The sequence below is a fragment of the Rhamphochromis longiceps genome, linkage group LG20 (assembly GCF_057381845.1).
Source record: "Rhamphochromis longiceps isolate RC_006_pf linkage group LG20, R_longiceps_female_GT1.1, whole genome shotgun sequence".
Lineage (NCBI taxonomy): Eukaryota > Metazoa > Chordata > Actinopteri > Cichliformes > Cichlidae > Rhamphochromis > Rhamphochromis longiceps.
Window position 1 is genome coordinate 25256158 of NC_140576.1, and position 26926 is coordinate 25283083.

The window sequence follows — 26926 nt, forward strand, 5'->3', positions numbered from 1 at the left end:
GGCCAAAATATGGACCAAACTTTACACCAGCTTTGTTTTCTACAGAAAGTTATTTTACAAAAATAGCCTTAACAAACAGATAAAGTAAAAATTATGTTTACCCTTTTGGAAGGGCTGCTGTACTTGCTACCATAACAATCTGCCACGGCTGCTGCAGCAACCTATATGCAACAGGAAAACATTGCTGTGAGATTCAGTTGCTGTAGCAAACTTCAGTGTGCACTGGGACAGAAACTCAGGTCTCCCTTCTATCACAAAATAAATATACACAGGAGTCCCTTCACACATATGGGGAAGTCAGTTTCTTGTTCAAATTAATCTGCATGTTAATAAGAAAAACAGAATCATTTGTACAAGTATTGGAGAAGGAACTCATGATGAATGTCTCAGTGAATAATAAGATGTTGTTTTTTTTATGACAGCCTGATGACAAATTAACAGTAATGAGTGGGAAGTGATCATTATTTAATCAACTCCTGCAATTCTAACATAATTCATGAAGTATAATTGCATTGAACTAATGATTTTCAGGTGAACATCTGTAGCATTGTGTAACTGCGGGCCATAAGTGACTTGAAATGAAACCTTGTCTCTTCTTTCTTGCTCTCTTCCTTCCCTGCCTTTACAGACTTCCTCTGCTCAAAAGCCATTGCTAAGTTACTGTTAAGGGCACATATAGACAGCTAAAATAGTAAATAAATCATTAACTTGAGCACAAACAGCAGTCCCAGTGCTTAATGTTAACAGTTATAATCCTAAAGTTAAGACAGGTCAAAACAGGTTAATGATAAGGAGAACCTATAGTCCTATGTCGGGACATGCAGAGATCTTCACACACAAAATAAATATCATCAGAGGTGGGAAGTAACAAAGTGTAAATACTTCGTTACTGTACTCATGTACAGACTACTTTTTACTTTTACTGCCTGCATTTTTAAACAAGTGTCTATACTTTCTACTCCTTACATTTTCAAAGCAGCTTTAGCACATTTGGGTGGGTTATTATTTTGTCTCTGTGACCCTTCACACATCAAACCGATTTGACCCTAAACAGAAAAACGTGAGTGGCAGTCCTGTTCATGCATTAATCACCAGAGGATGTTGCATAAAAAGAGATGACGTGTACCAAATTTACGGGTTAAAAGTAGACCGGTGCTTTTTGTTTTTGCCACAACACCGGAACAACAGCAGATCTACGGAAGTCATGTTTGTGGTACTTTGGCATCGAAGCTAGTCCTACAGAAGAGGAGTGAATATACAGGGAGTGATTTTTGTGTTTTGTGTCTTTGTTGGTTGCTCTAATGTGTTTAACATATCTACAAATGAATACTGACATTACTTTTATAGAGAATAAAGGTGACCTTGGTTCTTGCAACCTGTAGAAACTATTACACAGCCTCACCATATGGCTTAGAACAAATGACATTTTTAAGTATTAGTTTAGTTTGGGTTGTTCATGATGCTTATTTTCACTAGGGATCACACACAAAAACAGATGTCTCATATATGGCAGCATCTGAACAGGGACTCAAACAAACAATTTGCAGATTACTAGTAAGGTGTACCAACCTCTGGTCTTCATCTTGTTTAGGTTGCTGTGTAACTGCTATAGTTGCACAAGCTGCACACCCTAGCACACAACCATGAGCCCCACGAAAGTGTATAAATCCCCAACAACTCTGTTACAGATACTGGCACAATACACAGTATTTTACTGAGAGATGACAGGAACTGTTGGGTGGAGCTGGCAAGAGGGGAGCTCTAGGGTCACTGCATACTACCTTGACCAAAGCCTTTCAATGAGGTCCTACTTATACATATCTATATATATCTGTATCTATCTATCGATATATAATCAAAAGTTTAAGACCACTTGAAAAATGGCAACAACAAAAAAATTGCATGGCTGGATCTTAACGAGGTTCCAAGCAGGGCTTTGTAGCACTTGGTAAAGTGTAAAGCTAAAATATGTCCAAAACATTGCATAAATCTGTTGGTATTTGTGTTATTCAACTATATGTTTGGATTTTTGGCTGCTACATGTTTTTCCACCAGTAGGGGGCAGTCACGAAAAAAGAAAAACTATGTTCGAAAAAGGAAAAGAAGAAGAGTGTATTTTTGGGCTCTGTATGTGAAAGCCACGGTTCTGAAGTACCCAAATAAACTCGGTTCTGCTGTTTACACCAAGTTGTCCTGGAGTGGTGTAACATTTTGGAGGTCCCACCGAGATAGTTTTTGGGACTACTTCACACAGAGGAACACAGTAAAGGAGCGTGACAGAGCAAAGGATCTAATGCTAACGGATTGCGACAGTCTAGCTAATGCCACAGAAACTGTGTTTTCTCCGGTCGGATACACTGAGAGAGTTTTACTCGTCTTAGTTATCTTTCAAGCATGTCTGTGAACCGTGAAGATTTTTTGTTGGAATTGGAGCAGAAGTTATGTGGACTTTCTTTGGAAGAACTGCTCAGAGTATGTGAACTATGTAATATTACAGAAAAGGGCAGCAAAGAAATACAAAGCAAATCTCGCAGAGCTCTCGTTAAGCTTATTAGCCAGTTTTGTGAACGAGAAGAGCTTTTACAGCGAGAGGATGAAGGCATGTCGGTGCTTCTGGAGCTAAATGATGTGCTGGTTTTGCTGGTGGAGGCGCGGTCAGCGGCTGTCGGCGCAGGAGCGGTGGTCCGGTCTTCATCTTCAGACAGAGCGGAGATGACGGTGGAGGCTGTGCACGTGGAGCAACTGGCAGCGGCGCGGGCACCTCAATGGCGTGTCCAGCGGGGTGGCCTGGGGGGGCACAGGCCACCCCCCAAACCAGACTGGCCACCCCAGGTGCCACCCCAAAGGCAAAACAATAAAATTCAATCAAATATCAAATGTCCGATTATGTTTTCACGGTGACGCTCAGATATCCGAGTGTAAGTGAATGCAGCATCGCTTCTGCGCTATGCGCATCACGTTAGCAAAGGTAGGAGAGCCAAGCGCGAAAGACGTCACTGCAGGAAACAATTTTTCGGTGAAAGAAAATGAGGACAGAATAAATGTCCCGGTAAGTAATATCAAGTTTGTTGAGTTTAGTAAACTTCGGTGAAATTAGAATACCAAGGAAAAAAAATAACACTTAAAGAATTATTGCAGCTGTGGAATATTTCAGACAGTATGCTACTGAGGGGAGCTAACATAAGAGTTATGAGTTATAAGATATAATCTAAGTCGTAACATTGCTGTATGGAGCTGCAAATTTGGTTGCAGGTTAACATAGCTGGACTGGCCATCGGGCATATCCCCAGTGACTTATTTTTTTATTTTTTTTGTAATGGCATGAACAATGAGAGGTGGTGGATTGGCCAGATGCAGGTCGATGTGTAGAAATAACTCCGTTGTTTGGTGGTGGCTATGACGGGGCTTCCACAGAGGCAACAGGTGGATGAGGGAAGGGGAGGCAGGAGGAGAGACCCGAAGCAGCCACCAGTCCGAGTGTCAGGTGAACTGAACTTCAGGTAAGAAGTTATGACCTGCAGTCTATCTGGGTCAGATATAAACCAAGTTTAGGTGGAGTTTATTTTCATGTTGCTGACTTTTTACTGTCAGTTGCAATAACTCATACTGCGTTCTAGCCAGCTTGATGGAGTTTTTATACAGCTGGGTGGGTGCTATGATGTTACTGATAGTGAACTTTATTTTATTCATAAGGTTAGTAGAGTTGCCAACGGCTCCTTAAAAAAATGGAATGGTCCCTCATTCAGAGAAAATATTACGCGTTTCGTATTGAGCTGAGAAGAGACGCAGTTTGTCCCGGACTTTAGCTAGAATAGAAAAAAGACACAAAGCTGGATTTATTCTGTCTTTATGCTGCACAGCTGCCTCTTCTCTCATTCTCTCCCCCTCCCTCTCCTGTTGCTACTTCAATCATGAAACTGATCAATGATCAGCTGATCGGCTTTTCTCTCTTGTTTGTTTATCGCCCACTTTGCGCCAGAAAGAGGAAACCAGCAGATATTGCGCTAAACAACAGCAGCACGTTTAAGCTTGATCAGCTGTTGTTAGAATGTATTTAATATTAATTTCTAGTATCAGCTGATGTTTGCTGGAGCCACAGCTGTAAAGCTGCTGGTCATGATGTCTGTTTAGATATGTGGTGAGAGGGAAACATGAAGATGAAACCAGGAGATGTCCTTACTGAATCATCAGAGCTGAACAGGTGATGGAGAAACAGGTTTACCTTTTAGGTGACATGAATGAGTTGAAGTTATCAACTGTTTCTGAGAGATAAATAACACCAGGATCCTTTTTTATGTAGCTGACAGCTGGTAACTGTGCAGGGGCGGGTCTAGCAAAGTTTTGCCAGGGGGCCAGGTAGGGCATTAACAGGGAAAGGGGGGCACAAAGAAATACTTTTCTTTCTTATTCTCATTTAAAATACCTAGTTTTTATTAAATAATTATCTAAATCTTACAACCAAAGTTTTTATCTGACGTAAAATGTATAGAAATCATACATATACCAACAAGACTGTACATCACTGTCACAACAGCATTTGTTTTCATTCAAAGTCTTTATGGCTTTACTACCTGGTGGGTCGGTCTGTAGTAAAAATGCCCAATTTTTTTGTCCCAGTCCAGCCCTGCAGGTTAATACTAGCAGTGTCACCATGCCAGCTGACTGTATTTTATCATCAGCCAGTGTTGTTCTTTATCAATATTACCAAAGTTTACCATAAGGCAGCATAGAAAGTATTTACTTGCTTTCAGGTTTTATTCAAATGTTAGTCTTTTCATTTGTTTCCCCACTTTTTTCCTGTTTCAAAATCAAACACCAGTTTGTGAGAAGATTATCTTCTTTTTTTAACAGGCAGATAAAGTTTTGCATTGGCATTGGCTAATTTGTCAATTGTTTGTTACAAATGTTCGTATTTTAATTTTCAAAAATGTTTTTGCCCAAAACATATGTGCACTATATGTCAGTAAAAATACTATGCAAATATTGATGTCCTTGAATGCTGAGTAAACACTGACAAAGCACTGATTGTATCTCTTGTACTTTATCAACGCAGTATCTAAAAACTTTGCACCGTAGTGGTTAAAATCTCATTCTAATAAGAGTTAAAAGTGCATTTGGTTATTAGGTTTATAGGATTATTGAATTATGGTTAAGGGTTGGTAGAATTTTTTTTTTTAAACATTATCTGCCAATTAAATCTGCCACCCTTCTCCAAATCTGTGCCCCTACCTGGCCCCCCCAACAAAAATTTTCTAGACACGCCACTGGGGCACCTCCGGAGCAGCGGACAGGGCCGATGACATCGCTAGAGCATCAGGCGGCTCAAGGGACATCAGCGGAGCAGCAGGTGGCCATGAGGACGTCGCTGGACGGCGAAACACAGCGCAAGGGGAGAGACTGTATTGGCAACAGCTGCTGTAATGTTTCATCAGGTGGATTCAGAAAAGACTTCAGGATAAGTGGACATGTGGGTGAGTCTACAGCTAAAGACACGCTGAGTTTCAGTAGCTTAGAGCACCAGATGGAAAGCGGCTTAAAAACGGGCTACTCTGAAGCTGTCATACGTGCCATCAGTCCTGGGTTAAAACTAAGGAGCTATTTGGAAGGGAAAGAAGATCTCACATTGACCAGCCTGAGACAAGTTCTAAAAGCCCATTATGCAGAAACGGATGCAACAGTACTGTACCAGCAATTAACCAAAGCTACACAGGGGGCAAATGAAACACCACTTGAGTTCCTGATTAGAGTGCTGGATTTGCGTCAAAAAATCCTTTTCGCATCTGAGCGCACCCAGTCTAGCCTAAAGTATAATAAAGAACTTGTTCAAAGTCAATGTTTTCAGTCCATTAGAACGGGTCTTCTAAATGACAATGTCAGAGCAGAAATGAGAGCATATTTGCAGGATGAAAACTGTAGCGATGAACTCTTATTAATGAAAATGCAAACAGCCCAGTACAATGAAAGCGAGAGAGCGTTAAAGGCAAAAGCCCACAGGTCATTTAGAACAGGACTAAATGTAGTTGAGCAGAATGTAGCGCTTACTGATCCCCGCACAAGCCAGCCTGACACAAAACCGGCTAAAACCCTCAAAGATAACTCCTTATTTGCAAAAATTGAGGAAAGTAACTCAGCAATTAGGGAACTCACAGGACAGGTAGCTTCACTAGTGCAAACTGTCCAACGAGATAGAAGTGGTGATGGTGGTAGACAAGTCAGGGCGTACAGAAAGGCAGCTCAGAGACCAAAAAGGCGATGCTCTGCATGTCAACAAGAAAACAGGGACTGTGACCATTGTTTCAAATGTGGCAGTGACTCTCACTGGGCAAAGGGATGTAAAGTAAGGGGAGCTCAGAAGCAGGAAAACTGGGCGGGGCTGTGACTGCGGGACAAGCCACAGCTTTACCACCAATGTCCCAATGTGATAACATTCCCAAGGCCCAAAGCTTATCCCTAGCATCACCAACTGACTCAGGAAATCCTAAAATTAGGAACCAACCCCCAAACGTGTTAAATTTAAGTACCAAAAAAAGAAAAGTAGCACAGCTCGTGGGCAGAAAGTGTCTAGTATGGTGTAGAATGAATAACTGCAAAACACAGGCACTGTGGGACACGGGAGCCCAAGTTTCAATAATGAGTGCATGCTGGAAATCAGACAATTTACCTCACTTAGAAGTTCACCCCATCAGCGATTTACTAAGTAAGGATGAACTTTTAGACTTGAGAGCTGTAAATGGATCTGAAGTCCCTTTCCAGGGTTGGGTAGAAGTTAGCCTTAGCCTTTGTGATTCGAGAGGAAAAGCTGTAGCTCAGAATGAGGTTCGGGTTCCAATCCTAGTAAGTCAGGATGTGATGCAAAAACCAATAATAGGGTTTAATGCTATTGAGGAACTGATAAAAAAAGACACTACTCAGTCCAGTGAAAGCTTGTCTTTACTCAGAAACTCTCTAAGAGTAGGATCAAGCAAAGCAGAAGCACTGTTGAACCTTATCCACACCACCAGTAGCGAGATAGTTACTTATCCTATCAGATCAGGACGCAAAGCTATTGTCGTACCGAGTGGACAAATGTACGGCGTTAGTTGTTCCATCAAAACAGACCTAAAGGTAAAAAGTGAAATGCTTTTTGAGCCAGATGAAAACTTGTCTTTAGATGAGGGTCTGAAATCTAACTGCCAGTTGCTGTCTATATCAGGCAGTACCCGCAAAGTCAATATCTATGTTACCAATGCTACCAAACATGACATTGTGCTGCCACCTAAAACCCTTCTAGGTAACATAGAGAGGGTAACACATAGTTATCCTGTAAATCTCAAAGAAGCTCAGATAGGCTCGATTGTAGAAAAAGACAATCAGAACCCACCTAGCTCAGCAGAAGAGCCTTGGGAACCACCTGTCAATTTGGGCCACCTTAACACAGAACAACAGGCAGTTGTCTTGGAAATGTTAAGGGAGGAGTCAGGCGCATTTGCTAAACACAAAGAGGAAGTTGGTTACATAAAAAATTTAAAAATGGATATCAAACTCACTGATCAGATTCCTGTAGCCAAATCCTATAATGCGGTCCCACGTGCTCTCTATGATGAAGTAAAAAGTCACATTCAGGACTTGTTAAAAAAAGACTTTATTCACAAATCAACCTCACCATATGCCTCTCCAATAGTTTGTGTGAGGAGGCGGGATGGAGGCCTGAGACTGTGTGTTGATTATAGGGGCCTCAATAAAAAGACCATTCCAGACAGACACCCTATTCCACGAATACAGGAAATCCTTGATGGACTTGGCGGCAATAGGTGGTTTAGTGTGCTTGACCAAGGCAAAGCGTACTATCAAGGTGAAATCAGCGAAGACTCAAAAAAATATACCGCCTTCACAACACCCTGGGGGCTGTATGAATGGAATAGAATCCCATTTGGACTCACCAATGCACCTGCAGCTTTCCAGCGGAGCATGGAGGAAAGTTTGGAAGGCTTGAGGGACAAAATATGCACTCCATATTTAGATGATGTTTTGGTGTACAGTCAAACATTTGAACAGCATATTGAAGATTTGAGATCAGTTCTCAAACGTCAGCGGGCTTGGGGAGTAAAACTAAGACCTGATAAATGTGACTTGTTTAAAAATGAGGTCCGCTATGTGGGCAAAATCATTTCAGCAGACGGCTACAAAATGGATGACAAAGAGGTACAAGCAGTACGAGCTTTGAAGGACAACCCACCAACAAACATTAAAGAGCTGAGAAAGTTTTTAGGATACTACCGAAGCTATGTACAAGATTTTTCAAGACATGCAAAGTGCCTATATGATTTACTCTCAGTTGACCACACCCAAACACCAGCGCGGTCAGCCAAGGCGGGGCATGCTGCACCCACCCAAAAAATCATATGGAGTGACAGCCACCAAAAAGCACTAGACTATTTGGTGGATGTTTTGACTAATCCACCTGTGATGGCTTATCCTAAGTTTGAGGAACCCTTCATTCTGCACATCGATGCTTCAGAAGAAGGCCTTGGTGCAGTTTTGTATCAGAGGCAGGACAGTAAATTAAGAGTCATTGGATATGGGTCAAGAACATTAACACAAGCTGAGTGGAACTACAGGTGGCACTCAGGGAAACTTGAGTTTTTGGCACTAAAATGGGCTGTGACTGAGCGCTTTAGAGACTATTTGTTCTATGCTCCCTCAGTGACAGTGTACAGTGATAACAACCCTTTAACCTATGTTTTAGGCACAGCTAAACTGAATGCAACAGGGCACAGATGGGTTTCCGAGCTGGCTGATTTTAACATAACACTGAAATACCGACCCGGAAAAAGTAACATTGATGCAGACTTTTTGTCCAGAACACCTTCTAGTATGGATTCATACATGTCAGAATGTACTGAGCTGTGTTCGCCTGAAGTGTTAAGCGCAGTACTGAATGCCATTGAAACACAGGAAGACAAACAACTGGATTGGATATCAGCCATAACATGCAATCCAGAAGTAAACAAAATACTTACAGAAAATCTGCCAGATGTGAGGATCACAACGCAGGAGCTATTGCAAGCTCAAAAGCAGGACCCTGCCATAGCTTATGTTCTTAACTTAAAGAGTACTGGTGCGAGTCTTGACAAGACATCAGCGCTCAAAACCCCTACAGGAAAACAGCTACTACACGAGTGGAAAAAGCTGTTTATCTCAGATGACGGGTTGCTGATACGAAAGACTGTGACTTACACTCAGATTGTGATTCCGGAATCGCACAAAGAACTGGTGTACAAACACCTTCACTGCGAAATGGGTCACTTGGGGGTGGACCGTGTGATGAATTTGGCAAGGAGTAGGTTTTATTGGCCGAATATGCACAAAGATATTGAGTTTTTCATCACACAGGTGTGCAAATGTAATATTCAGAAAAAACCTACAGTTCAGTGTAGGGCCCCCATGTGTCACGTGCCGGCTACTGCACCCTTTGAAATGGTTTCAATAGACTATGTCCATCTCGAAAAGAGCAGGGGAGGGTATGAGTATATTTTAGTGTTACAGGACAACTTCACCAAGTTTGCTCAAGCCTACCCTACACGCAACAAATCTGGCAAAACAGCAGCAGACAAAATTTTTAATGACTTTTCCTTGAAATTTGGTTTTCCTGGTAAATTACATCACGATCAAGGCAGAGAATTTGAAAACCATTTATTCAAACAGCTGCAGAAGTACACAGGAATAGCCAATTCAAAGACCACACCTTACCATCCACAGGGGAACCCAGTGGAAAGGTTTAATCGCACCTTGCTGTCAATGCTCCGGACCCTGGATGAGGAAAAGAAAGGAAACTGGAGTGACTATGTAAACAAAGTTGTGCATGCCTATAATTGCACAACTAGTGACTCGACAGGGTACTCGCCCTTTTATTTACTCTTTGGTAGACATCCACGTCTCCCTATTGATGTAATTTTTGGACTGAGTGAGACGAACAAATGCAAATCATATGAGGATTATGCTCACAAATGGCAACAACAAATGAAAGAAGCATATGACATTGCATCCAGAAACATTAAAAAGACTCTGGCAAGAGGGAAATCACATTATGACCTGAAGAGACAAAGTGCTGTACTCTCACCTGGGGACAGGGTACTTGTCAGGAACATGTCAGAGAGGGGAGGCCCGGGAAAGTTACGCTCCTATTGGGAGGATCAAGTTCACATAGTGATCTCTCAAAAGGGGGAAAACAGCCCTGTTTATGAGGTTAAGCCGGAGCGTGGTGCTGGGCGAGGCCGTATCCTCCACCGCTTCCCACAATAACAAGAACTGAACGAAGCCACACTACACAGACACAAAAACAAAGAGACCTACAAGACGCATCGAACCATATAGAGAGCTCAGATGATGAAGAACAGTATTGGTCTCAGAGAGTGAGGCACCACCACTGTCAGCCTCAAGGGGATTTAATGGTGTCTGCACCTGCTACTGAACTGGACCAGGACCTTCAGCGAAAGAGCACGGAGCTTAGAGTGGATGCTGAAGAGTTTCAAGTAGAAATGGTGAATGGACAAGGTAACGCTGAACATGACATCTCAGCATCATCAGACACTGTTGCTTCGCCAGGTCAGCCCAGTGAAATGAACCCAGAACTGTCGGAACCGCAGCCGAGAAGATCTCAGAGGGAGAGATGTCCACGGAAAATATTGACTTATGATGCGTTTGGCCAACCAGTTCAAAGAGCAATTGGTCACAGTGTTAACCCATTGTATGCCAGTGCAGCAGCACCGCCATTCTATGACCAGTTTGGAGTACCTTGGGCAGCTCTACAGATGCCTTACTATGCAGCTTATGTGCCAGTTAGTTATTATTGAACTGTGAAAGAGTTTTTTTGAATTTAAATGATGTTACTTTTCAAAAATGTATGGGGACTTACAAGGCCTTACCAATATGGTGACACAAGTATTTGATACTTTTGGGATGGTAGCGTAAGACATTGGATCGTTATGTTTGATGAGGTTAATTGTGATTAAATGGTTACTATCTAAGTTGATAAGCTCCGGAGCACGTGATAAAGTGATAGTAATGTCTTAGAGGGTAATAATTGTATGTGGACTGTTGGAAACAACTCAGCATTGTTATAAGCCGATGCTTATCTGGTAAGAGAGTAACATGTGATTCTGTCACCTGAGGTCCAATAGTGCATCATGAAAGTGATCTTAAAGCACTGCTAAATCCTATTCCGACTTACGCCATCTCTACGTTGTCACAAGGAAAAGAGAAGTATAGTTGTTTATTTTTGTTTCTTATTGTCATGTTTCCTCAATGTTGGGACAACATTTATTTAGCAGGGGAGGAATGTAGCACTTGGTAAAGTGTAAAGCTAAAATATGTCCAAAACATTGCATAAATCTGTTGGTATTTGTGTTATTCAACTATATGTTTGGATTTTTGGCTGCTACATGTTTTTCCACCAGTAGGGGGCAGTCACGAAAAAAGAAAAACTATGTTCGAAAAAGGAAAAGAAGAAGAGTGTATTTTTGGTCTCTGTATGTGAAAGCCACGGTTCTGAAGTACCCAAATAAACTCGGTTCTGCTGTTTACACCAAGTTGTCCTGGAGTGGTGTAACAGCTTCAACCAGTGTTGCCAACTCCTCAGTAAGGAAAATCACTATTGGCTGTCCTAAAAGTCGCTAGAAGTTGCTAAATTACGTCATTGTCATCTAATTAGCATAATTGGTCATGCTAATGTAATTGTAACCTGTTGGAGAGAGAAATAACATCGTGGAAGAGACATAAAGTCAGTAAAAAAACGTCTTAAATGCATTTATAATTTATTTAGAACTACAAATTAAATTTCTTTTAGCAATTATTGTTTTTTTTAATGTAACAATTCCAACCCTGCTCCTTTTCCGGGCTTGGACCGGCAAAAGTGACCCGAAATAGGCACTCTGGTGGAGTTACCTTGTGTGTGTGTGTTTATAAGTAGTTTTAAACCTTGTGGTCCACAAAGCAACATAACAGTAAAAGAAGAACTGACTGCGTTACGGTCAGTGCGGGAGCAGCGGCTTGGCTCATGCGCGATTCATTTGCAGTTTGGACGCATAGGTGTGAACATCTACTGCCCTAATAGCAGCTGGGGGAGGGCTATCCTCGGCCTGTGAGCGCTTTGGCACGGGCAAGGTGCACCTGCTGCTTATTGAGAGTAAGAGCGATACGCGCTTTCACGTCAAAAAGTCGTCATAAATAAGTCTCCAATAACACCAAAAAAAAGTCGCCGGATTTGTCGCTAGTCGCTTTTTTAGAAAAAAAAAAGTCGCTAAATATAGCGACAAAGTCGCTAAGTTAGCAACACTGGCTTCAACATGCTAGAAGAAGAAATGGGAGTGAGACAAGACATTTTTTGAGTATGCAATTTATTAAAAGCACTCCCATTCCTTCTTGTTGCATGTTGAAGCTCTGCTTGGAACCTTGTTAAGATCCGACCATGCAATTTTTTGTTGTTGCCATTTTTCAGGTTTTCTTAAACTTTTGATCAGGGCTCTATATTTAGTTTTTGTGTATAGTTTTTTTTAATTTATATATACTTTTATCCACATTCATCTTAAAGCCTAAAGGTCTTCTGTAAGTTTCATATAAAATAAACAAGTGAAGAGTGTGCTTAAACCTTTGCAACAGTATGAAACATTTTGTGCTTTATTTTAATATAATTGGCTCCCTCAAATACAAAATATGGAAAACCATTCAAACAAAGTACCCAAAATTTGTTGAAGTCATTTATATCAATATTTTCTGGATTTTTTTTTCTGAATGAAGAATAATCATCTGACAAACATGCAGTATTATAGCATTTAGTTTACCAAGTGCAGATGACAGGACATATATTATGTTATTAGCTACTAAATAAAATAGTAAATAATTAAATGAGCTTCAGACAATAATAGGAAGGTCTGTAGGCTAGTACATATAGTACGATGGATGAACCTGGGAGTGAGCATATAGGTGTGTGAGCAAATAGCTTCTTGATTGATTGTTTTTCCCACAACAGAAACTAAATATACTGCAAAGTAAATTTAAACACCTAAAGCACCTGAGCACCTAAAGGCTTATTCACCGAATACACTGTGTTAAAGTTCATAGTCCACAAGCTGTAACAACACTGCATAGAACAAGTTCTGCTTGCGTTGCTCATCTATCTCTTGTGAACGGATGGGAACTTATACATTAACAGAAGCTAAATGCTCTATGCAGGTTAATGTAACCTGAAAATATCATTAGATATAATACAAATAAACATTACAGAAAAAATATCAAACATTGAAATTGATGTTTATCTTCAGTGGTGAATACAATTATCTTTTTTGGGTTTAACAATAAGAATAAGAAAAAGAATAACAATAAGAATTTATAAGACAATCCCTTATCAATACTGAAGATTATTAAAAAGGTTGTACTCACCAACAGAAAAAGGGAGATCCTCATCTTGCTCTACACTCCTTAGAGCACTCTGCTGGAGTGCTCTAAGTTTCAAAAACAGCTTGACTAGGAGTGCGGGAAAGCCCTGCCCACAGCTGCTGTAGAGAGCAGATTGGCTGACTTTCCAGTCTACACAGACCTGCGTCTTCATGCTGTACTATTTGATGTATCAGGGTGCAATAAATGTATTTTTTTTCCAGTTTTGTGCAGTAAAAGACCAGTTGGTTATGCATCCCATAAATGTGCCTGTATAAATGCCCTTCATGAGAGAATGTATAAGCTACTGTGAGTTTTTAAGTCTGTGGGTGTGCTTCGCAGCTCAGGTGTACATCCCTCCAGCTCTACAGCTCAGGTTACCGTGTTTTATTTATGCGCGGCCTACATCATATGCAAATGAAGTTTGACTCCACAGATCCTTCAGCTTAGTTGCTTTGAGAACCTTTTAAGCACACAGGTAAAAGTAGCTTCACTTATACTCAGTCAGTGATATGTTACACACACTCTGTATGTGCCTTCTCTACCTGCGTATTCCTATAATTCCTAAATATTTAGTACTGAAGCTTTGCAGTTCTTTTCAGACTCAGAGTCAGTGGATTTGAATTGTAATTAACAGTTATTATCATATAATCCTTGACTAATGGTAACTGTGTCCACCTTGCCAAAGGCAATGCTTTTTGGCAGGTTTTGGAGGTATTAGTTTTGGCTTCCACAAAGTTGCAGGTAAACAGTTCCCGCTGACTAAGCCTGGTTATTAAAATGACGCATCTGTATTTAAGGAGGTGAGCCACATCTAAAAAAATAAATTTGGATGGTGATTCACTACTTTAACACGGAATCAAATTACTTCGTCACTGATGTTTAACACATAATTTATTAAACTTATATATGAATACTGCTATATTCTTGAATACTGTTTTCTCTCTCCCATGGGCTTTGTTTTGTCCCGTCTCCCTATATATGTATATTAGGGGTGCAACGATATTCGTATCGATATTGAACCGTTCGATACAGTGCTTTCGGTTCGGTACGCATATGTATGAACAATACAAAATTTTTAATTTATTTTATCAACTTTCCTTCTGACGATGCTGTCTGTGTTGAGCGCTCAGTGGATCTGCGCTAGACAGTGCAGCCTAGGTGGAGTGATCGAACGCAGATTCACTGAGCGCAGGGCAAGCTAGCGAGACAGGAGAGATGTGGCGTTGGAAGTATTTTGGTTTTCATGTGACGTATGACCCTGAAGGTAAGCGCGTCATGGACAAAAGTAAAACAGTATGTCGGATGTGCCACGCAATGCTCAATTACATTGGTGGGAACTAGTGCGTTAGCGCAGTTAGCTCGTTAACGTGTTGGCCGTCCAGCCCCAAGCACTGGGCGATCCGCGGTAGCTCGTTAACGGAGATTTGCCGTGTTGTGGTGTTAAAATCATTTCAGATTAACGCTGACAGCACTAGTGGGAACAAAACGAATGTGACTGCACATTTACTCCGACATCATCCTAGTGCAAAGACAAGTGGAAGCAGACAAAAACAACAAGCACACATGGTCCAAACTTTACCCGAGTCATTTAGACAGCCGTTAGCACATGATTCTCCTTATGGGGACCTGATATGTTTAATATGCTGCCCAGAAGAAGCGTATAGTATAGCTTTTATTTTGGAAAGAGCCATTTCTCTGTAATAAACTCTCTTTTCCAAAGATGAGTGATTCCTCAATCAGATAGATTTATGTTTTTTATTACTTTGTTGTTTCAGCAACATTAAATTTAAAAACTGTACTTTTGAGTTAAAATATATATTTATAATTTTAATAAATGACAAATTAAAAAGGCATGAACATTTTTTTTTGTATCGAAAAAATATCGAACCGTGACACCAAAGTATCGAACCGAACCGAACCGTGAATTTTGTGTATCGTTGCACCCCTAATGTATATGTATACAAACTTGAATTGAATTGAAATTGAATAACTCTGTGTACTTGTACTTGTGTTGTATAAATTAAAGGGATAGAGAAGCTAAATCAGAAAAAAATTACATTAAATGGGCCCTAGTGTAACTTGACCACGACATCCCACATATAAAAAAAAGCTTCCAGGTGTTTTGTTTCTTTGTTTTTTTAAAAGAAAAATATTTTAAAAGTACACAAAATGGGCAAGTGCAACTCATATCCTGGAGCCTTCCTAAGCAACATAAAGAAGGTTCAAATTGTAAACCTTAAAACTCAGTAAAAAAGTAAAACTACCAAGCCTAAAGGAGTACATTGATAGACTGATGCCACTACTAAATGACTCGTGGCCACTAAAGAAAGAAAACTAAATTCTTTAATCTCTAAAATCTACGGAGGAGGTAAAGGTCTGGCAGCTTTTACTATCAGAGTTATGATCTGAATGCGCTAGTTGTGCCAAATACATTTTGCTTTTCCATCATTAGCTCTGTAAATACTCTATAGGCTTCTCTTGTTAAGATGTTTGTTTTATCTGTTATTTCAGTTATTACGTAGCAGTATGACAATCTGTAAGACAGGACAGGCTGGGAAAAAAAACGCCACACTCTTGTTTATTAACCACTTTCAGTTAATGTCAGTTAATGAGTTCTAGCTCTTTCTAACGTCAACTATGCATTGATTATATGTTGCAGACAAGGACAGCTGGACACCCGACAGCCAAGTAATCATTCCTGTTATACTTGGCCTGGAGTCTGCCTGGGCCACATGTGCGGCTGGTGCATTGTAATTAAAATTCTCTCGGGAGAAGTCACAAAAAAACAGGCAAACATGAGGGCATCCACACGGACTCATCTGATAAAATTTATGTAACTTGGCCCCCAGTGGACCCTAGCAGACTTGTGTGCATGGAAAGTATTACCAAGGCTTTAAGCTGCTATTGAGTGAAAATCTTCCTATGAAGATTTCCAGGGATTCCTGATATATTTTAAAACATGTACACCTGTGTGAAGACATATCCGCAGAGCTTCAAGATGACAGTGATTCACAGGCATTTAAAATTTCACATTTTTGCATTTTCCATAGATGAGTTTTCAACTGTAAATACCCATTCTTACATATTTATCCCTATATTTGTTTGATAACAGGAATAGTGATGATAGCGTCACAATGAGGAGGGCAAACCCCAAATCTGAAATAAAAACCTTTTTCAAAAGTTGACATCTTATCTTTTTAACAGTATGTGAATGTGTAAACCTTCCCTGAAGAAACCAAATATAGTCATTTGTAAAACGACCTGTTCAACAAGCTTAAACATGTGGGAAAGTAATTTGCTTATTTTCATCTGCTTCCTTGCAGCCTCCACTATTTTCAACACAACCACAGCGTGCTTGCTAGGTTGTTGAACCAGACAAAATGAATTCTGGCTCTATGAAGAGTGTTGGCTGGTTAGTTGACAGATTCTTGTGGAGTTATCTGCAGGCTTACAGTAGTTGCCTCCAGAGTCTGTATATGTGTATATGTGTATATGCGTGTGTGTATTCGTGGGAGCACAGTGCCAAACCTCTCCAAAAAAGTTATAGTGTAGTAAGTACTATCTTTCTAACAATACCCATACCATTATATCAAAGCAGGAAAAGGACCATAGGTGGAATGTAACAATAATGTTTACTTAAGTAACAAATAATTTACTGCAGCCCCAAACCTTTGCTTGAGTGTGAATTAGTGTTAATGTGTTAAACAAGAACCACATAGTTTAGATGTATATATGTATTTAACTTTTATGATAACATTTAGACCATTTAATGTTATGGACATTTAGTTTTTATGTCGGTGTGTCTTTGCTCTGTATCTTGAAGTTATATTATAAGTTTATGTAAATGACATATCAACCTCCTGAGGGCTTTTTGGATGGTGTGCCATAAAGCTGTCAAAATGAGCTGAATTGAGAGAAATCCTGCTGAGGAGCTTTGTACATAAATTATATACAAACAGCCTTCATCTATGGAAAGACAGGGATATATTCTGCTCACTGCCTCTCATGATTTCTCTCTCTGAATCACACACATAGAGGTTCTCTAAACACTATATATACATTAAAGTTGAGATAGTAAGAGAAAAATAAAGCAAACAAGGAAAAAATAAATAAAAAAAAAAGAATTGGGAGTTGTAGGAAAAGCTTTCTCAATAACCAATTCCAATGAAGACTCCATTTTCAGTGAGAAGGTAGTGTTATTGATATTTTTCTTGGCATCAAAATAGTGTTCACATTTGCTTAACGATTGCACCAGAGTAATTGATGCCTAACACTGTTTATCCATGGAAGAAGTTGCCCATAGTTTGGTTTTTCCAAAACCTCAACATGAACAAAGCAATCCAACAGTGCAAACAAATTAGTCACAATCATTTTCAAAAATCTGCATGACTTTTACCAATCACTACATGTAGCACCTTGTCACACAGAGATTTAGTTAGGTGATTTTTCAAAAATGTTTCCCACTGCAGAGTCAGAACATAAAACATAAAACTCTTGGCACAAAAATGAGCTCCTCCCTTTAGACCCAAGTAACCTTAAGGCTTTTATGTTTGTCACGCAAAGATGGCTTTTACAACCTGCTGTATTTTCATGAATTGTTTTTTTTTTGTAGTCTTCTTTTTAGTTATTTTCTCTGTCAATGAAGTTAGCTTTCTTTTTGTAATTTGTTATTCTTTCTACTATTCTGTCACTATTCTGTGACTATTAACAAATTTAACATCCCAAACCCACCTGATACAGTACAAAATTGTCGATTTTCTGATAATAATTATTGTTTGGTTGATAAGAATTATATTTACATTATCTTAAAAAAGAAGGAGTAATTAATTACATGTTCTTTAAGATTTAAGTGTGTTACAATTATTGGAAGAAACCACTTATAGGCTGTATTTTTGGTGTTTGCACCTATTTAGCTTCTTTCACTAAGTTGCTGAATCAGTGGATATGGTGCACAAATCTTTAAAACAAAATAGGGTTTAAATTTGAGCTATCTGTGATTCCTTGACATGATATTCAAAGCAAATTTTCATTGCTCTGGTAGTAGCCCTGCCACAAAAGATTATTTTGATAGTCGACTAGTCACCGATTATTTTTGCGATTAGTTGACTAATCAGATCATGCATAAATTGGAAGTAAAACGTACAGCTTATTGCACCAGCAGCATCTGCTCTTATATAACTATCATTATCTTACAGCTTGAAGTTTTTAAGGTATGTGCTAACTAAAAATAAAGACAAGATGACAGTTTATTAAACTTTTAATGAAATTGGCAAATTGTCTTGGTGGAGTTTAATAAACTCAGCCGTCTGCTCCTTGCTATCTAAAATATAACAGGACACCGGAGTATATTCTCTATCATCTCACACTTCGGTTTTCTGTTTGATGTTTATTCAGCTGTGTGAAAACTATAACTTTAATCTCAGCCAAACTGATTTACTCAGGAACAAATAAAACACTGAAAAAAGGCAAACAATAAGATTTTTACGTTATCTAAGTGACTTATATATCGTGTTTAACTGAAGTAGCAAAAGACCGCGGGGGGTGTTCTCGCCAGCTCTAGTGAGTCTTGAACCCTGGCTAGCTATCGAGCTGGTGGCTAACAGACCTCTCCGAAATCGTCAGAGCACTTTTGCAAATATGTGATGTCTTGATAAATCGAGCAGATATATGAAGTTTACACAGCTACATTCTTGCCTGAAAATATGTTAAAAGTTTATTTTGTGACCCAGAAAGAGTAATATTAAAACTCAGTAGCTGCCGCCATTGTTGGAACATGAAATTGGCTGGGCTGCGCTATGAATTCTGGGATAGGTTGGGCCACGAAGGATACACCCAACCCATCCTTCCAATCTGGAGAAATGAAGGACGCATTTGTCGGCCGCATTTGAAGAAACCTTCAAATTTGAACAGCCTTTGTCGCTTTGCTGTAACGTAATTGGCCAACAAATGCGGCCTCCGAAGGATGAGGCCCGTGAATTTGGACACAGCTACGATACCGGAGACTGCTTCTTCTTCTTCTTTGGCATGTAACTGCAGCTGGCATGTTTGTATTGCATTGCTGTCATCTTCTGTTTCGGTCCATTATTACACTCTTAAATCCAACTACTTAGTCCTGCATCTTTTAGGATCTTACAAAGCTTCAAACAACGCGTCGACTATAAAAGTTGTCGTCGATGATTTTGATAGTTGACGTAATCATGATTCGTGATGGCTACCAGATAGGCAGCCCTATCTGGTAGCCATCTCTGTACTGTATAACAAATCAGGAATTTAACAGATCAAATGTTTAGAAGTCAAAACTTGTTTAAATGATTTTGTTTATACCGGCATTTGAGCCAGCCAACTTGACAGCGCGTTACACTGTGCGCCACGTTATTGTTTCGGTGAAATGAATTTCTACAATACTGTTACTGTTAATTCTACTCTCTGCAGTGTTTAAATGCTTACATATACACACAGTTACTGTCCCTCCACACATACGACTCGGCTCTGCTTCTATGCCCCAGCTTTGTTTACTTTTTCCCACCGAGGCTTCTAGACTTCTGATTGGCCAACATTTCTGCACGGTTAGGAATCTAGAGCCACCTGCTGCTTTGGCATGTTCATAGCAGCGTTTTCCTTCATTTCTGCCTTTATGTGTGGACGGGATTATTTTTTAAAACGAAAACGGAAAATCTCCGTTTTCAAAAATACCCGTCTACGTGTGGACGTAGCCTCAGTCTCTGACTGGAAGCGCTAATTCGTCATTCGGCTTTTGTCAGACTAAAGTAACTGTTAAAACTGTTTGAAAAGCTAAGCTATACAACAAGGAGAGATTGAGAATTTCCTTTTAGTTCTCAGTTTATTTGATATTGACAAAAGTTAGTCAGTTTTGTCTGTTCTTCTGTAAAACAAACTAAGATTTATTTTTAGAATTAATATTTTGTTTCTAAGTGGAATTGACAATTTAGTAGTCTGTTTCGTTTGTTCTATTTTGAAACTTAAACGCTTTAGCGGCTGCCTTTTGTGTAGTTTGCAATATTTGCCTTTATTTATCTGAAAAAGTCTCATGTTCCTTAAGTACATCTACCCTGTTGAACTTCATCCATCCATTCGCGTCCGCTTAATGGAAGAACTTATTATGGGAAATAAATATTTAAATAAAAACAAGCTGCTGATTATTTCACATTTTACTTGTGAGCAACGGCACATTTAAATCTTACTAATAGATATCTTTATCGCCTGAAATGAAAAAAACATATCGTGATATGAAAAAATCTTATATCGCCCAGCTCTATTGCCATATCATTGTAACCTGTTTCTGGTCAAGAGATAAATAGACCTTCCAACTCAGGTTTGTTCACCATCATCTGGGGGAAAAAAAAGATTTTTTTTTCTCTTTAGCTAACAACGGTTTTCTTCACGAGCTAGCATAATAAGTGTGTCCTGTTTGGTGTTGTAAGTCAAGGATCAAGTAGACCGGAATTTCGCTATATATGATCTTTTTTCTTAACCAACAAGAGGTTAAGAAGTCTGTAACACCTCATAGCTGATTTTATTTCCTTTTTACTTTATCTCTGGGTAAGTTAATTTAAAACAAAAATGTAACCCAAGCAATTCGATTTAAAACTACAGTTTGATAAATGTATATGTATTGCTTATGCTTCTTATGTCTATTACTTCCTATGTCAATAAGATGTATACAGCACTGAAAGCAGTGTCTGATGTCAGAGTGATGTGTTAAATGACCCAGTATATCATCAAATGCCTCTGGGGAAGGATTAGCTGCCAGCCCGGGAAAACAAGGTCAGGAAGAGCACACTCAGCAATTTCTCCACTTTTAATTAAGTGTAGGGATGAACCTTTACAAGAGGTACTTACATCACTTTCCAGAATAAATTTGTTCTTTTGCTGGTCTCCTCAAATAGGTTATTTGAAAGAGCTGCAAAACACTATGCTTGATAGTTGGTATGAAGCATTTATGCTGATGCTCTCTGTAGTTTCCTCTTATGACCAGACTTGGTCTGGTCTGTTCAAAGGACATTTTCCAGAAGGGTTTGTTCAGATACAGCTTTGTAAACCTAATCAACACTGTCATGTTTCTAGAGAGAAAATGCTTTCTCATTTCAAACAATTCATAGGTTTTCTGTCCTTTTCTAATTGTGCTCTCATTAACTTTAACATTTAACAAGCTAATTGAGGCCTACATAGTTAACAATTATGGCATTGTGTTAACATACACTCCCATTCTTCAGACTTGAAAACTGTTAAAACCTCTGCCTGCACTTGCTGATGATAACAGAAACATTTTTTAAGTTGTATCTTCAGGCATTTTGTTACTAACAGCCTGTCACAAAAACATAATTTGTTCTGATTCCAGGAGTTTATTTATAGGATTGTCGGTAGATTAACGGCATAAAATAACATTTTTGTACTAACAAGACAGGAAAGGATTCACAGAAAGCAAGTAAACTTGAAATTTAACCATAGGAAAAATTAAAACTATGCCTTAAAAACTGTTGAGAACTCAAAATTACAGTAAAAAGCATTTCCCTGTTATGACTGTTGATAACCACATTCACTATCTAACCACTATCACTGTCTAATGATATCGTAGTGAAAGTAGCATGTGAACCATTCTCATCTCTAAAGTCAAGTTTTCTTTTCCCATAACCCAGACCCCATCATATCATACTATCATCTCACACAATTAAGCTATACTCTGGCTTTGCGTTTTGTTAAGCTAATATTTAGATCAAGAGCAGCCATTTAAAATGCCTTACTTTTCATAATATTGTAATATACACTTATGAGACATATTAGAGACTATGAGTACTGAGCTGGCACTGAGCTCAAAGTTGTGATCTGTGGAGAGCATCCTGCTGGAGAGTATTCAAATTCTGAAAAATATAGACAAAGGGGTGAAAAAGAAGAGATAATACATTAATAACAGAATCTAGCTGTTTAGATCTATGTTTGCTGGATTTATTATTTTTTTGCTATTGCCTTATTTAGTAGAATTTTTAGAGAATATAGACAGAATCCCATTCAAGTCTTGAAAGTTAGAAGTAGAAAGTTGTATGAATTAGCTTGTTTCAGATGACTTAACAATAGCAACAAAAGTCTCTGTAAAAACCTTTCACACGAAAAGGTCTCATATTGCTTTACCCCAGGCTTAGGTTGTCCCTGCAGATGTCTCATTGCCATGTTTGAGGACGCTTCCAGTGGCTGGAAAAATCAAGCATTTAAATGTTAATAGTTTTGACCAGGTTTGCAAAAGTCTTAACACCTGCTTTTAAAAATCTGACAGATTTACTCAGTTATAATAAGAATAATTATTATAATAATCTGTACCATGCGTAACATTTTCATGACTAAATGATTGTGCCATTGAGCCTTCCTTTTGGGACTTTGAAATCAGTGCGCAGATTTCGGATACTCCAGGTACGGCTTTATTCATCACCTGAAAAGAAACCAAACAAAGAAATGTCAAACGTAATGTAATATCCAACGGTGCAATAGACTCACAATACTTGAAATGTGCAATTCCCTTGTATTCTTATTCCTATTTATTCTATTTATCCCTTTTGTATACTCTGTATTTATATATGTGTATATATGGTATATTTCTGCTCACATTCTGTAACTTCTGTCGGTGCAGTGCTATTGGAAACCAGATTTCCTGAAGGAACCCACCTGAGGGATATTAAAGTTTCATCTAATCTAATCTAATCTAAACCATGGCAGTATTTCATGTTTGAAATACAGTTGTCATCCAAGCCCATCATGCTAAGCTGGCTTGATGTACTTTTGTAGTTAATCTTGGAAAAAGACCAAATTCAAAAGTTTTGACATCTTCTGTCCAAATTTCCAAACCTATATGTGACTTGGCTATTCTTAATGAAAATGTAAAAAAATAAAGACCTTTGACAAATAAACACTTATTTTCTTGGAACTATGTAGTTTTATTAAAGAGCAGAAAAGAAAACATTACACAAGCAGGAGTAAGTAGCATCTACATGTGCACAAAACACCCGCAAAAACCTTTAAATGGTCTCTCAGTCTAGTTCCGTAGGCTACACAATCAAGGGGAAGACTGCTTACTTGACAGTTGTCCAAAAGACAACCACTGACACGTTGCACAAGGAGGGCAAGACACAAAAGGTCATTGCAAAAGAGGCTGGCTGTTCACAGAGCGCTATGTCCAAGCACATTAATAGAGAGGCAAAGGGAAGGAAAAGATGTACAAGCAACAGGGATAACCGCACCCTCGAGAGGACTGTAAAACAAAACGTCTTCAAAAATGTGGGGGAGATTCACAAACTGCAGCTGGAGTCAGTGCTTTAAGAACCACTACGCACAGATGTATGCAAGACATGGGATTCAGCTGTCGCATTCCTTGTGTCAAGCCACTGTTGAACAACAGACAGTGTCAGAAGGGTCTCGCCTTAACCCTAACCCTTGCCATGTCATCTGCTGGTGTTGCTCCACTGTGTTTTCGGAGGTCCAAAGTCAACACAGCCATATACCAGGAAGTTTTAGAGGACTTCATGCTTCCTGCTGCTGATCAACATTATGGAGATGCAGATTTCATTTTCCAACAGGACTTGGCACCTGCACACAGTGCCAAAGCTACCAGTATCTGGGACCATGGTATCCCTGTTCCTAATTGGCCAGCGAACTCACCTGACCTTAACCCCAGAGAAAATCTATGGGGTATTGTGAAGAGGAAGATGCGATTTGCGAGACCCAACAATGCAGAAGAGCTGAAGGCCACTATCAGAGCAACCTGGGCTCTCAGTGGGGCGATTGTGGCTCAAGAGTTTCGTCTTGTAATCAGAAGGTTGCCGGTTCGAGCCCCGGCTCCGACAGTCTCGGTTGTTGTGTCCTTGGGCAAGACACTTCACCTGTTGCCTAGTGGTCAGAGGGCCTGGTGGCGCCATGTCTGGCAGCCTCACCTCTGTTAGTGTGCCCCAGGGCAGCTGTGGCTACAATGTAGCTTGCCATCACCAGTGCGTGATTGGGTGGATGACTGAATGTAGTGTAAAGCACTTTTGGGTCCATAGGGACTAAGTAAAGCGCTATACAAATTAGAGATGGACCGATCCGATATTACGTATCGGTATCGGTCCGATACTGACCTAAATTACTGCATCGGATATCGGAGAAAAATAAAAAATGTAATCCGATCCATTAAATATCACGAAAACGCCTCACAAAACTTGCAACACGCCGTAACTCACCTCAGAACGTTAGCACGTCGGAGCAGTATGCATCACGTGATAGAGCGGCTGTGGCATGCGGGACCTGTCGGTGGTCTGGATAGCATGTGGAGCTTCGCTAGCAACCCGGCATTTCATCTCCGACAAAGTTATCCCGAGAGAAGTAAAGCAAGTGTGTAAGTCCATCTCTGAATGTTTGTAAAGGATTCCTGCGTTAAGCTTAACAAGCGACTGCCTCTCCTGCTGCTACTTCAATCATGAAACTGCTTAATGATCAGCTGATCGGCTTTTCTGTCGCGAGTCCGTGTCTCTAGTTTGCTTTTGGCCCACTTTGCACCAGAAAGAGGAAACCAGCGGCAGAACAACAGCAGCACGTTTAAGCTTGATAAGCTGTTGTTAGAATGTATTTAATATTACTTTCTACTCCAGGATCTTTTTCTACGTAGCTGACGCTGGTAACTGTGCAGGGGCGGATCTAGCAAAGTTTAGCCAGGGGGGCCGATAGGGCATTAACAGGGAAAAGGGGGCACAAAGACATACTTTTCTTTCTTATTCTCATTTAAAATGTCTAGCTTTTAATAAATAATTATCTGACACCCAAAGTTTTAATTTGATGTAAAATGAATAGAAGTCAATTACTGTATATAATAACTAGTAAGTCTAATATATATACCCTAGTAAGCTATAGTACTTTTTCCTTTGGGAAGGTACCATCTGTGCAGTCTGCAATTTTGTTGAAGAAGTTGAATCTATTTAATATTTCTTGAAAAATAATTGATTTCTGTGCATTTTTTTTCACACTGCATCAAATTAAGGTTGATTACGTCGATTAAGCATCATGAGGTGGAGCGTGAGGGGTGGTTCCCTATTTTTTATTTATTTATTTTTGTTGTTGCTGGGAGTTGGAACCCTATTAGTTAGGTTGCTTAATATTTATGCTAAGTACTCTTTAAAATACCAGAATAGGGAGGATGGTGTAGGTTTAAGTTTATTAGATTGATCAGTATTGCTGAACTATGAAATATTTTTTTTTGCATACAGGTATAACAGAATAGCTTTAGTGTAGTTGTTGTTTTAACACTAGCATCCCCAGGCTTCTACCTTTCTACCTATAAAACCCGGAGAGCAGTCAAATGGTGGAAGTGGAAGCTAAATTGGCTAGTCATTCATATGTATATTAGGTCGTTACCTAGGAATTCTGGAGGGAGGGGAGTGGGGGTGAGTGATTGAGGGGGTGGGGGAGTGGAGTGTTTCAGTTTGCCATCTTAGGGAGAAATCAACACATGTCCTTTGTATGTCCTTTGTTGCTGACATTTATTGATGAAAACAGTACAAAAAACCAACCATTTGTACACATATTTACAAATAATGATAAAAAGTGAGTGAGTACATTTCAACATTTTCAGCAATCACTCACAATCCTGGCACTGCCACGGTATCTGTCGTCTGCATTTACCACATGTGTACCTGTAGCAGTGAACACATCGCACAGTGGCCTGATTTTTTTTGCATCTGTGTACTTGGATTTTAGGTCGCAAGCCACCCAAAACTTGATCCCAAACTTGTCAGGTTTACTTGCAATATACTGCAGGAAACAGCACCGAGTCTTTGATGGGAAAAGCTGTTCATCAACGGTGATATGTAGACCAGGGTTGTAGCACGTGATGCAGTTGGTGACAAATGATCCCCACACACTGGAAATTGCAGCGAACTTATCAGTCTTTGCTCGATCACTGCGGGTGGACTTGTCATCAAAGCGTAGGTGTTGCATGATGTCTTGGAAGCGGTTTCGTGCCATAGTTCCAATTATCTGTGGGTTTCCCAGGTTTGCTGACCAGCAGTCATTTACCGATGGAACCCTGTAAACCCCCCGCAAGATGACAATTGCAATAAATGCCATTAGTTCAGGGAGGTCCATGAACCAATGAACATGCTCCATGCACCACTCAGCAGGCCATTTGTAAATATGTGTACAAATGGTTGGTTTTTTGTACTGTTTTTATCAATAAATCTCAGCAACAAAGGACATACACCCATGTGTGTTGATTTCTCCCTAAGATGGCAAACTGAAACACTCCAAGTTGGTGACTTTTGGAGATTTGTTTCCCTGGATGATTGAGAATGCATCAAGATGAAACACAAAAGGAAGCTCACCGCTTTTAGCAGCTCCCCCACCCCCTCAATCACTCACTGAGTGATTGAGGGGGTGGGGGAGTGGAGTGTTTCAGTGTTTCAGTTTGCCATCTTAGGGAGAAATCAACACATGTCCTTTGTATGTCCTTTGTTGCTGAGATTTATTGATAAAAACAGTA

The 26926-nt window shown here is 39.7% G+C and overlaps 1 protein-coding gene across 2 annotated transcripts in view; it reads right to left on the reverse strand.

Annotated features, from left to right (window-relative positions):
* LOC146645409 (cadherin-like protein 26) overlaps positions 1-14242 on the reverse strand; it is a 30211-nt gene extending 15969 nt beyond the window's left edge. Inside the window, exons 1-2 of one of the 2 annotated variants that reach the window (XM_085394378.1) lie at positions 13417-14242; positions 102-161 (exon numbers count right to left, since the gene is read on the reverse strand). In XM_085394378.1, coding sequence (XP_085250504.1) covers positions 102-161; positions 13417-13440 — 84 coding nt within the window. In that variant the 5' untranslated portion in view covers positions 13441-14242. The remainder of the gene's footprint in view (positions 1-101; positions 162-13416) is intronic. The other variant, XM_085394377.1, reaches the window with a different exon arrangement.
* Positions 14243-26926: the final 12684 nt, after the last annotated feature.